Genomic DNA, 12,667 nt, shown 5'->3' on the forward strand with positions numbered 1-12,667 from the left:
ATACAAAATGCAGGTTTCCATAAACATCTTGCCCTACCTCACCCACTCATGCCTTGCTCCAACTGTATATGCAGTTCGCAAGGGAAAATGTTCTATCAAATACAAGCCACAAAAAAGAGAAAAACTTTGTCCACTGCATCAATCAACAGCAAGCAAGCTTGTTCTTTCTAAATATTTGGACCAAATCTCTTTATTTCTTTTCTTCCATTGACAAGATACATTTCTCAAACACTTTGGGATAATCAAGAACAATTCACAGATTCTTAAATGTGAAAAATGTGAAGTCAACTTGATATAAAAGGAAAAGAATCACTGTATGAGAGAAAATTTTGACCTCACACTACTGCATTTTATAGTTTCAAGCCATCTTGTTTCTGCTTTATTTCTGGGGTAGTAGAACTTTGTTTATTTCTGGAGTAATAGAGGCAAACTGTTTAAAAATAGTGGAATGTAACGAGGAAAAATTGCCTCTATTTGTCCTACACAATTCTTCTCCAACCATATGAAATCTGTCTTTAATTTGCCTTTCAGGACACGTTTCTTACCCTAAGCCAATCTGTACTTGAACCACTGATTTATTAGGGCTATTCTCAATGTTTTCTGTTTCCAGGAAGTTATAGAACACTGATTCCCCCAAGTGGAAGCCATCTAAGCAGGGCCCCACCCCTCCTCTCTCCTGTCATGATGGCAACTGCTAAACACTTGCACTTGCCTTGCTCTCCCCATTCCTGGTTCAGCCAAGATCTCTGCATAAGAGCCGAGGTGGCGCGGTGGTTAAATGCAGCACTGCAGGCTACTTCAGCTGACTGCTAGATCAGCAGTTCAGCGGTTCAAATCTCACCGGCTCAGGGTTGACTCAGCCTTCCATCCTTCCGAGGTGGGTAAAATGAGGACCCGGATTGTTGTTGGGGGCAATATGCTGACTCTGTAAACCGCTTAGAGAGGGCTGAAAGCCCTATGAAGCGGTATATAAGTCTACTGCTATTGCTATTGCTATATCCTGCCTCCTTGCCTATGTACCCTGTTTCCCTGAAAATAAGACCTCCCTGGATAATAAGCTCAATTGGGCTTTTGAGCACATGCACTAAAATAAATCCTCCCCCGAAAATAAGCTCTCTTCAAAAGTATTGCAACACAGCTGCAGCTATGAGGTGACCACGCTCGCCGCCCCTTGCACCTTACAAATAATAAGACCTCCCCAAAATAAGGCCAGGGCCCTGTGGTTCTGTCATGCATGGTAGTGCCTGGCCAAACTCCAGCTGCACTGCTTGACCCACTAGCCAGCCGAACATCTCCTGCCTGTTATGATTAAGGAGGATCTGAGATTAATGTATGGGGACTTCTGTCATTGACCAAGTTGGGATAGAAAAGAAGTCCAGCAGCTTCAGAACAGGCTTTCTACTTTGTCCATCCTATTTTCTGCCTTAAAGAAGACTCTTGAGGAAGCTTCAGAACAGTGAGTTAATATGACAGACCTCTTATGGATAGGTATGTAACTAAAAGATAGGAATAAATGGAGATTAAGATAAAGTTTTATAGAGTAGGAGAACTCTCATGGTGATAGATTTTATTTTTGTTCTCTGCATAGCTGAAATGGAAGTAATTGCTATAGAAGTGTCAAGGAGAACAAACAAGGAAAAGAACATTTCAAAATAAAAGGAATTCTGTTTTCTCTGCCAATGGGAATGTACGTCTCTCTCTCTCTCTCTCTCTCTCTCTCCCTCCCTCCCTCTCTCTCTCTCTCTCTCTCTCTCCCTCCCTCCCTCTCTCTCTCTCTCTCTCTCTCTCTCTCTCAAGAAATCCATCTGACTTCATAGAGTTTGTTGTGGGTGAAAATGAGAGGGAGAAGTGCTACATGTGTCCTCCAGAGCTCCTAAATGAAAAGATGGGATATAAATCTAGCAAACAATTTTGAATGAAAAAAATAAAATAAGTAGTTAAAATTTGTATACACACTGTTTCTCCTGCATACACAATTAATTTTTAATACAAGCAATGCAGGCATTTTATACTGAATGCATCATTTTATCTAGAGGTGCAATTTAAGTAATTTAACAACCAGTTCACCCAGAGTCAGGTTGGCCATTGTGGGAGGTATGGCCCTCCAGCTTCGCCTCACATGTGGGACGAGCCTCCCATGACCGCCAACCTGACCCTGGACGAACTGTTTGTTAAATTACTTCCAGCGCCAGAGAGGGACTCCTCACTTCAGCCAATTCACTGAACTCCAGAAAAATTTAGCTACCAGTTCTACCAAACTGGTGTGAGTTGGCTGAATACCACTACTGATTTTACCACTGTAAAATCTGTATTTCATTTTATAGGACTCCATCAGCAATCTAGGTATGTATGTAAGCCTCAGTGGTATAAACGTGGGGCTACATTGACGTCCAATTACCCTAAACTGATCCTGCCTTTGCCCATTTGCCAGTGGAATTATCTAAGGTGGAAAAGATAAACCAAATACCAACAAGACCTGGACATTTTTATGATGTTCCCAAAAATCAGTTGGATGTTGAACTAGAGAATACATTATCGCTTGACTCTCAAGTTAGTAATTGGATAAGTGCACCTCGTAATTGATTAATGCATTCAGTTTGTCTACTGAATCTCTTGAAAATACCATAAATATAGTCAGTAATTAGACAACATACATAATTTTTGCAAAATATATTGGAGGAGAGCTACTATTGAACAGGAAGGCTTGATTCAATTTTTTTCTCAACCCTACGTCGCAGCACTAATTAAGCCAAGCATGTATCCTAACTAGAAACTTCACTTCTAAATGGAAATTGAATTTGTTAAACTTTATACTGTTTATATTTTTTCTTTGACTTGTGCAACTGAAATAAGACATCTGGAAAACTGAGTACTGTATGCATTCAATATCATATTTCTGGAAAACCATATGTTACAATATTATTTGTCTGTAAATCATTGCATTTACTTTTTCTTTTAATAGGCAATCCTGAAATATACATAGATAATGCATATATATCACACTTGAAGAAAGGGGGAAATGCTTTAATAGCATTTTTCCGTTTTCCTGCAAATTCTGAGCTTTTCTAAGAAGGAGGACTACTATGTGTTCTAACAGAAACTTTGTTTATTAGATACATGGTGGCTGAAATTTTGGAAAAGCAAAAACTGATTAGCTACTGTCACTCAATGCAGTCTACTACAATTGCTCTTTAATTACCCATGCTTTAGTTGGTTTTCTCTAAAATACTGAATAGGAAGCTTTAGAAGAAGAAAGAAAAGAAATCCATATAACTTTTAGTGAGACATAGTAGAATCCTTACTGTTTTCTGAATCTCTCTGTTTCTCTTTGTCTGTCTGTCTATCTCTACTTACTTACCTACCTACCTACCTACCTACCTACCTACCTACCTACCTACCTACCTACCTACCTACCTACCTACTTACCTATTTATTATCTATCTATCATCTATCTATCCATCTATCCATCCATCCATCTATCATCTATCTCTCAAAGAAAGGAAAACACTTTCATGGATCTAACCAATTCTGAATTGGATCCCTAACTTAATTATACTTAGCTTAAATAATTTGAAATGAGGAAACAAAAACTAGTTTTGATTTACTTGTTTCACTGGTTTCAATGAGTCTGCTTTAAAAAAAATAAAGTCAATTTTTTCATAACTTGAAAAAAATACAATTGCTTTAAAATTACATCCACCTTAATAAATGGACTTTTCAAAGTGGCAGCATCAACTTTCAAGATCAGATGCAAAGTATGAAAAAGCTGCTTAAATCAATAACAGAGATAGTGTGCTTTTTGAGAGATCCAAATCATTTATTTTGACATTTTCAAAGACTAGTCAGTCTTAATATTTTCATACAAGATTCTCTAAATTAAACTCAACCATCACATTATTCAAATGTCCTTTTCTATCACTTATTTCTGATAAATTATTACTTTTTCAATTACAAAATAATATTATGCAAATTTAAGATGATAAAACTGTATAATCTGCGAGGAATATTGGCAGTTCTTAAATATGAGAAATAATTTGAGAATGACTTTTAGGAAACCGAGACTTACTTCTCAGTAAATTTATACAGACAAATAATTAAGTTGATGACAACTAAGCAGATGTTACTCTCATTGTTACCCACATTAACCACAGCATCTTACCAATAGCCATCATGTAATCCCACCGGTCTATCAGGCACATATTGAAGATCAGATGATCCGATGTTTGCCCTCGGCCGATGAGTGAAATATTTCGTTGCAAATTTTCACAGACTGCTGAAGTCCAGCCCGTCAGAAACCACACCACAACCAAAAACATCACAGTCAGCATCTTCATCACGCGCCCACCTGTCATATATGGAATGCGCTGAGCTGTTCGAGAAAAGAACACCTTCAAAGCTCTGTAGAACAAAGACATATAATATCATTAGCATTACTAATTCCTTCACCCTTGCTTGTCCTCATGGTTCAAAGAACTTTGATTGTAGCATATGACCAATTGTGGCTGATCTGGGAAAATAAGCAGAAACACACCTGGTTAGTACTTAGATGAGGGACTGCTGACTAGATTGAGAAACGAAACAATTTTTAAGAATCCCAGTGGAAGCAATTGACACACCCTTTCTATAGCATTATCAAGAAACCTGTGTGGTTGAAAGTCATCAAGAGTTGACCTTGCTTTTGATTCAAGCCTTTCTCTTTTATTTGGAAGGCAAAGAGTGCCCAAGTTGGGCTAAAGTGGAGTATAGAAATTCTTCACTCTAGAAAAGGAAGATACAATAATGAGGAAGCATATCCATCTTTGGTGATGGCAGACTGGATCTAGTATGCATGTTTCTTTGGATACTTATTATTTTCCTTTCACCGGGTCATTTTAGAACTTTTTCCACAATGCAATGGTACAATCTAAGTCTAATAGTTTCTTTTCTATGTATTATTGGGATTGGCAATTTTCCGGGGTGGGTGGGGGAGTCAGCATACTTTGATATCCAAAGTGGATGGGTGGTGAAGAGGATGAGGTCAGTCCAACTGAGAAAAAGGCCTGATAAAAATAAAATGAAATCAGTAAATAAATACAGCAAGCATTACACTTTTTCATTTTCTGTCAGTTCCTGATTTTGCCACTAATATGCCAGAATGTGATTTCTGGAGACTCTAAAGAGCAACAAGGAAAGTGGTTCAGAGGATCATTTTTTTCTACAAGCCATGGATTCCCTACCTTGATGAGAAGATGTAGGGCATCTGTTTTTCTAGGCTAACTTATCAGCACCACTGTTCTTCTTGGCTAACCTGTTTTCCCAAATCTCTCTTTGTAGAACCACCAGTTCCAGAACTTAATAGTGAGATGTTCAAAGATCCATGATCCTGTGCAATTTCCCACCATGAAATGTGGATGTTTTCACATAGCACATCAATTCAAATGTCCCTCCAACGTGCCCTATAAAAACAACTGAGCCAACTTCTTCGGTTGATTATTCTGAGGTGCATTAGTTTTCAAGCAACTTCATTATTTTCTTCTAAAAACCATCAATAGATTATTATCTCCCTATTAGTGCTTTGCTTATTTGTCCCTTATCAAAGTTTTCCACAAGGAGGACAAAAGGTCTCAAAGTCAATATTTATCAGGGTGCTTACATATGAAAAATAGATCTGAGTCATGCTCCTACTAATCCTCACCAATGCACACAGAACTTGATACCTCAGGAAATTTTGAATCAAAGTCTGCCTTTGATGGGGAAATTTTGCAAAACTGCAGTGCTGAATAATCTTGATGCAACTAAATTCTAAATTCGAAGTGACAGCGTTTCTTTTCTAGAAATGCTAGTATTCAAGTCTCTTGCTTCCTAAACAACCTTGTTACTATAATGCAGTCTTTAAGGAATATTAGCCACCAAAGGAAAAATGGTGTAGCAAGAAAGAGAATTATTCATAATAATGGTATTTAATGAATTTTGTTTATACTTCAGCAAAATTAAATCAAATTTAGTTTTCTCCTGGTTCTTTTTCTCTTCTCCTGATTCTATTTTGGGGAGTGTAGCCTGTGATTAGGAAAAAAAGATTTTCTCCCTTATTGTTTTAGATCAATTTTTACCAATAATTGTTTTCACGTGTAAGAAGTGTTTTTTAAAATGAGAAATGCATAGGACAACTTTGTAGGTTTGTTCACACATAAAAAGACAGCAAACCAAGTTCTTTGCTGTATTTACATAATCCAGACTGCAAAAAAAATTCTAGTTCATTGCTTGAAAATGAGATTCTATTATGAGCAAAAGGCCATAATGGACTCCTATACTTTTGCACAAACATTTGTGGATGCATGCACCCTAAATATTGTATATACTAAATTAGAAGCAGCAAAGTGTTCTATACCTGTGCAGCTTGAGTGTGACTGTTCCATAAACTGTAGCAAATCCCAGAAGACGAACCCACCTTAGGAGAATACACCGAAAAACACTCGGCTCAAAATACAAAATGACAACCTATAAAAGAAAAGGACATATTAACTAAAAGTAAATTAGAGTGCTAAAATAGATCACTCTATTTTCCTTTCTTCTTTCTTGGAAAAATTGTAGAATGAGAATGCATAGGAAAAATTGTTCAAAATTTTTTTAAAAAGAGAAAGATTTCCTTATCAAATCTTGATTTCTCTTTGGTGCAAAGTTAGGGTAACTTGCAGATGAACAGATTGTATTATATAGTTAGAAAATGGCATATGTTTCTAATCAAAATACATCTTAATATAAGACATTGACCATTGTTGCTTTATCTAGATTTAGAGGAAATGTAGAGCTGAGAAAGCAGAAACAGAGTGGATTCTCCAGAAACCCAGATCCCAACACAGACTAAGATCCAATTTGAATCAGATCATTGGTGTACAATAGTAGTAGTAGTAGTTCTGAACTATTGCTCTTATATTCTCTTAATCATGTACAATGATGTTTGGGGGTGGGGGAGATTTAATTAGTTGAGTATCGCCAAGGACAAGATTGCAAAGCCCTCAAGGGTTTCTCAATTTGGGCTCAAAAGAAGTTTGGCCTCCAAAGCACCCATTTTTCTGACCGTGGGCTCAGGAGTTTTCCTTCTGTGGGTGCAAAAGGGAGAGGTAGGGTCCAATTGTGAAGGGATCCTCACCAGCTGGTATCAGCAGAATGTGGGCTAACTGAGGCAAATTTTGTTGAGCACATACTCTTGTGACTCCCTATTGGAAATATTTATCTTTTTCAACCTACATTGTATCTTGACCTCCTATGACTTTGCTTCTGCCTGATGCCTTCAATCTAGATATAATTTTCAGGGCAAATTTGACTCTGTTTGTTTACTTCTCTTTTAATAGACTGACTTTTATACAACTTATTTGGGACTGTCCATATTTAACACTCTGAATAACTTACATAAGAGATATGTTCATATTTATTTTATCATGGACACCCGTATTTGTACATACTTCTACAGAGAGAGCTGACTTGAGTTATATACCTAGTTTCCAATCCAGTTTTACTGCCCTCTCAAATAAGTATTATTGCAAAGAGAATCTGAAATGATACTTAAATTTTAGACTAAACCATATTCATTTGGCTTTTATTAATTCACATATATGGGGATGTTATCTTTCCAATATTTTATTCATTTTGTAAAACTCCTACATGAGTGGCAATGAATTTTAATATTGATGAAATATGGGTATTTGATGGGGTTTGATGGGTATTTGATGGGATTAGGTACAATCTCATTCAATATTTTGCATTTTCTTCTTATTTTCAAGGAAAGCATATTTTCTGTGTTCTATTGGCCTTAAATAATAATGTATTAATGTTCATTGTCTATTTATTCTCTATTTTATTGTTTATTTCATTTTTCATTTGGATATTTGCTTATTCATATATTTATATTGATATGTTGCTTGTATATTTGTATAAATATAGTTGTACAGTTGTATAGTCATAAAATCAATTCATGTTTATAGGATCAATTCATTTTTACTTATTGTTTATTTTCAATTTTACAACAAGCTACTTTGAACTGTTAGTCGGAAGTATCTATATGTCAATATATTCAATAAATGTATCAATAAATAGATAATAATTAATACATGAGTAATAATCTAAGCAGCATGAGCAATTTTAAAAAAATATCTTACTTAATTTCCATTGCAACCAGATAAAATTTGTATAAGAATGATTATTCAAACAGACGTGAATGCTCAGAATGTTACTCTCCATTAAGAAGTGAACTGTTACTGGAGTTGCTTTTCCTATAACTCTAGAAATCCATGAAGAAAGAATGTTAAACAGCAATTGCTTCCACTCAGTTGTAACTGACTGTATGATAATACTTAATAAATAAATGAATGGCCACTGTTTTATGGCAATATAAAAAACACATTCATGCTGATATCTAGGCAATAGCCATAAACACACTTGCTATGGTCCAATAAGTCCTTAAGTACCTACTTAAATAAAAATCAATGTTCTAATAAACTATCTTAAAGGCAATATTCTAGTCATTTTAAAATATTTATTTATTTATTATGAAATATACAGGATACCCAATTCCCCATGACTCTAAGCAGATTACATTTTTTTTTTAAAAAAATAAAAAGATATAAAAGATAAAAATAAAATATGAACAGTCCCCAAAACAACAGATGACCAAAGAAAACCCATTTGCACCCTGCCCTCGAGCCTGGGTGAGCAGGTACATCTTTCATAGCTTTCTGAATGCCATCCAGATTTTCGAGTGAGGGGTAACATCTTTCCAGCAGGTGATATCATAACAGAGAACATTCAAAGTTGAATGTTCAGAATACCTGTCTTTTATTTTCCTGACAGATTTGCCAAAGAGCTTGAAGAACAATTAATTCTGAACAAATAGCCTGAAACTGAACTCATGGAATGTCATGCTGTTTAAGGATTGGGTGTTTATTTATTTATTTTATTTATTTTTATTATATTTTATTTGTTTTAAAAAAATATTTTTGTTTTTATTTATTGATGTATTTATTGATACATGTCTATTTATTTATTGCTTATTTATTTATTGCGGGTGTTTAACAAAGACCCAGATTGCTGGGGGCAACCGCTGTAAACCGCTTAGAGAAGGCATCTAAAGCATCTTGAAGCGATATATAAGTCTAAGTACTACTGCTATTCAAAGCATTGTCAGGCCTGGAAGCCATCTTTTATATTAGGCCTTCAAGCCTGCCACATTTTCTACTCTGGGAAAATGGGAGGGGGGTTATATATAGTATGAGTGATATATAGTCAAAATAACATTCTTTTCTCAGAGAGTCAAGGGCACCTTGCCCTGCAGCTGCGATAGTGTGACTGGGAGGCATCTCCAGTTTTGGATGGTGCCTGACTGGATCATGTGATAGACATGTGGATGCTGGGCAGGAATTTAGATTTTCATTTGGGTGGGGAAAACCTGGACATTTTCAGATTCGGGTTTTCCCAGATGTTCCAATATGACATCTCTAATAAAATGGAACTTTGAGGAACCTCAAGCCTCGGAGTCTTCTTTCATTAGGGATGTTACTTGGAATCCTGACACACATCTGGAAAATTCTAAGATGTAAAAGATTGACACTGTATTTGCCTAAGAATACGACTATATAGAAGAGAAGCTTATTATATAAGAGTTTTTGACTTGTGTTGGAAACTTAACTGCATGAAGATTATTTCTACCCAGAGAAAAGTTCCACCCAGAGAATAATAAAGATTGTGGGTTTTATGTCCATACATTTCTCTGAGGGATAAGATTCCAACAGTTCCTGACTAGTTGAAGTCACTCCAAATATGGATAATGCATAACTTATGGCTTCATGGAACCCCTTGTCCAGTTGTTTTTATAACACTGGTAATTGTGATATCTGGCCACCATTTTTCAGCTCCATACCATAAATTCCTGAGCTTAATATGTCCTGGTGTGTTTCTCAGTGAAAATAGTGGAGGCTACATCTAAAATATTATGAAAACAACAGCCAGAATTTTTATCCACCGGATAAACTGGTTGGTTATTTGAAGGCATTTTAAATGTTCAAATAATATTAAAGCTTCTTTCAGATGTGCAAAGTTAATTACAGGAGAGTAAACTGTGGGAGTGAAGGGAAAATCAAAGTGCAGAACTCTTAATTATTTTTCTAGCTGTTCTGTGGAACAGGTATTAAAGAAAAAGTGTCCTTAAATGCCACTCTCAACTAATAAGTATCACAATAATTAATGGTTGTTAAAGCAAAGTTGCTTAAGGTCACTCATTTAAATTCTAAAGAAAGTTAGTGGATTAGATTTTCAAAAGTATCCTGGCGACCCTGCAGTCCCCATTTCAACTAAAATTCATTTTAATTGGGACTAATGTATTTATGTTTCTGGAACATTGATCCTAAACAAATTATAGCAAGTTGCATGGGTTACAGAGGAACGTTCTATGATCCAATATGTTCTTCAGATAAGTCTAAAAATACATGTTTCCAAAGTTTTTAATTTTTCAAACTATTTATTAAAATAACTGAAAATTTAAATTTTCTATTGTATTCTAAAAATATACTTTCTACACAATTTATCTGCAACTTACCACAATGGATTAATAGCTATAGCAATAGCACTTGGACTTATATACTGTTTATAGTGCTTTACAGCCCTCTATAAGCAGTTTACAGAGTCAGAATATTGCCCCCAATATGTTCATATGGGTCCTCATTTTACGGAAGGATGGAAACCTAAATCAACCTTGAGCTTGGTGAAATTTTGCAGGTAGCCAGAAGTCAGCAGAAGTAGCCTGCAGTACTGCACTCTAACTATCATGTTTTCCTGAAAATATGACATGTCCTGATAATAAGGCCATGCCACATTTTTTCTGGTGGGCAAAAATATAAGCACTTCCCCACAAATAAGCCCCCTGGACAACCCTCCCCCTCCGGCCAGGCAGAGCACCACTCACCAAGCTAGTGGTATCCTGAAGGTGCCAAGCCGCGGGAACCGGGTGGGGGGCAAAGGTGATCGCATTGTTTGGTGCCTTCGGGATACCGCTAGGTTGGTGAGCAGCACTATGCCCAGCTGGAGAGGGGGGTTGCCGGCCAGCAAGCGGGCTCCCAAAGAGCTGGGTTGTGCTGTCGCAGCAGTGCAACACAGCAGCCATGAAGCGACCACGCTCACAAGTAGCCATCTGGCAAACTCCCTTTCCAGTCAAGCACAGCACCATTCACTGACCTAGGGATATCGCCAACCAGTTTGAGCGCCTGTTCGCCACCGCCCGGCTCCCATCGCTTGGTGTCTTTGAAATACCAGTGAATGGCGCTCTGCACAGCTGGAGAGGGAGGTTTGTGCAAGCGGCTGTTCCATTCCCGCTCAGATGCCTCTCAGCCTTACAATGCCCTGGCCAGCTCTCCCTGCAGAGCCAAGGCACCTCCACTGCCACCACTGCCATCCCAGCATGGCTTTTTCAGTGCCTTCCAAACCGAGTCTTCTGGCAGTGGCCGCTCTGGGCGTACGCTCCATGGTTGTGGGATGACTGCCAGCAGAGCATACTCTCAGAGCATACAACCATAGAGCGTATGCCCAGAGAGGCCACTGCCAGAAGACTCAGTTTGGAAGCCGCCGAAAAAGCCATGCTGGGTTGGTGGCAGTGGGCCCTGGCTCTGCAGGGGAAGCTGGGCCAGGACATTGTGAGGTTGGGAGGCCCGTGAATGGGAATGGAACAGCCGCTCATGCAAACCCCCCTCTCCGGCCATGCAGAGCGCCATTCACTGGCAGCCCCCTGGCAACCTCAAAACAATAAGCCCTCCCCTGATAATAAGGCCCAAGCAATATTTTGTGGGTCAAAAGAAAATAAGACCCTGTCTTATTTTTGGGGAAACATGGTACTGCTCCACTGTGGCTCATAAAATTGTCTATTTCTACCAAGATATTCTTTTTTTATATGCAGCTTTCTTAAAACACTGTAATTTTCAGAGTATAAGACACATCAAGGTTTTGAAGAGGCAAATTAAAAAAAACACACTCTGCAGACCTCCCTAAAATGGTCTGTTTTTCACAAAAATGGGCCTGTTTTTTTAAAAAAGGACATGAGTAGCCTTTAGGAGCCTTGTAGAGTGCTCCTGGAGGGTGGCCCCCCTGAAAATGAGCAATTGTTTGCTCATTTCTGCCCTCCCCACCCCCCAGGAGCACTGTGCAAAGCTCCTAAAGGCTATGAATGGCCATTTTGGTGAAGGGGACAGGGTTTCGGGAGGCAAAAAATGCTGTATTCAGTGTATAAGACACATCCAGGTTTTCAGCCTCTTCTTTGAGGGAAAAAAGTACGTCTTATACTCCGAAAAATACATTAGTCATAACAATCTTTATTTACCCAACTCAGCCACATATGCTTTAAAGTTTTATATAGCTTTCCAAATATATGTTAACTTTTTGCATATTGCACTGGTAGGTCGTTTCAATGTCCTCAATTTACAATCTGCTTGGGACTGACTCTTCTGTTGTTGCACAGTTGTTAATGGTTGCACAGTTGTTAATGGTCAATTTTACAACCTTTTTTGATGTGGTCATTAAGCAAATCACATGATCATTAAACTAATCTGGATTTCCCCAGATTTTGCTTCTCAGAAGCGCTCTAGAAAGGTCACAAATAGCATGATGTTGCAATGTTGCAACCATTGTAGATATATGCTCATGAGATGCT

At 37.6% G+C, this 12,667-nt stretch overlaps 1 protein-coding gene across 1 annotated transcript in view; it reads right to left on the reverse strand.

The window, feature by feature from the left end:
* The window catches only part of GPR158 (G protein-coupled receptor 158), a gene marked incomplete at its 5' end in the record, with an annotated part of 150,260 nt that overhangs the window by 18,927 nt on the left and 118,666 nt on the right, over window positions 1–12,667 (reverse strand). The window contains 2 exons of the mRNA XM_032237834.1: window positions 4,160–4,398; window positions 6,368–6,477. Coding sequence (XP_032093725.1) covers window positions 4,160–4,398; window positions 6,368–6,477 — 349 coding nt within the window. The remainder of the gene's footprint in view (window positions 1–4,159; window positions 4,399–6,367; window positions 6,478–12,667) is intronic.

This window comes from Thamnophis elegans, chromosome Z (genome assembly GCF_009769535.1).
Source record: "Thamnophis elegans isolate rThaEle1 chromosome Z, rThaEle1.pri, whole genome shotgun sequence".
Lineage (NCBI taxonomy): Eukaryota > Metazoa > Chordata > Lepidosauria > Squamata > Colubridae > Thamnophis > Thamnophis elegans.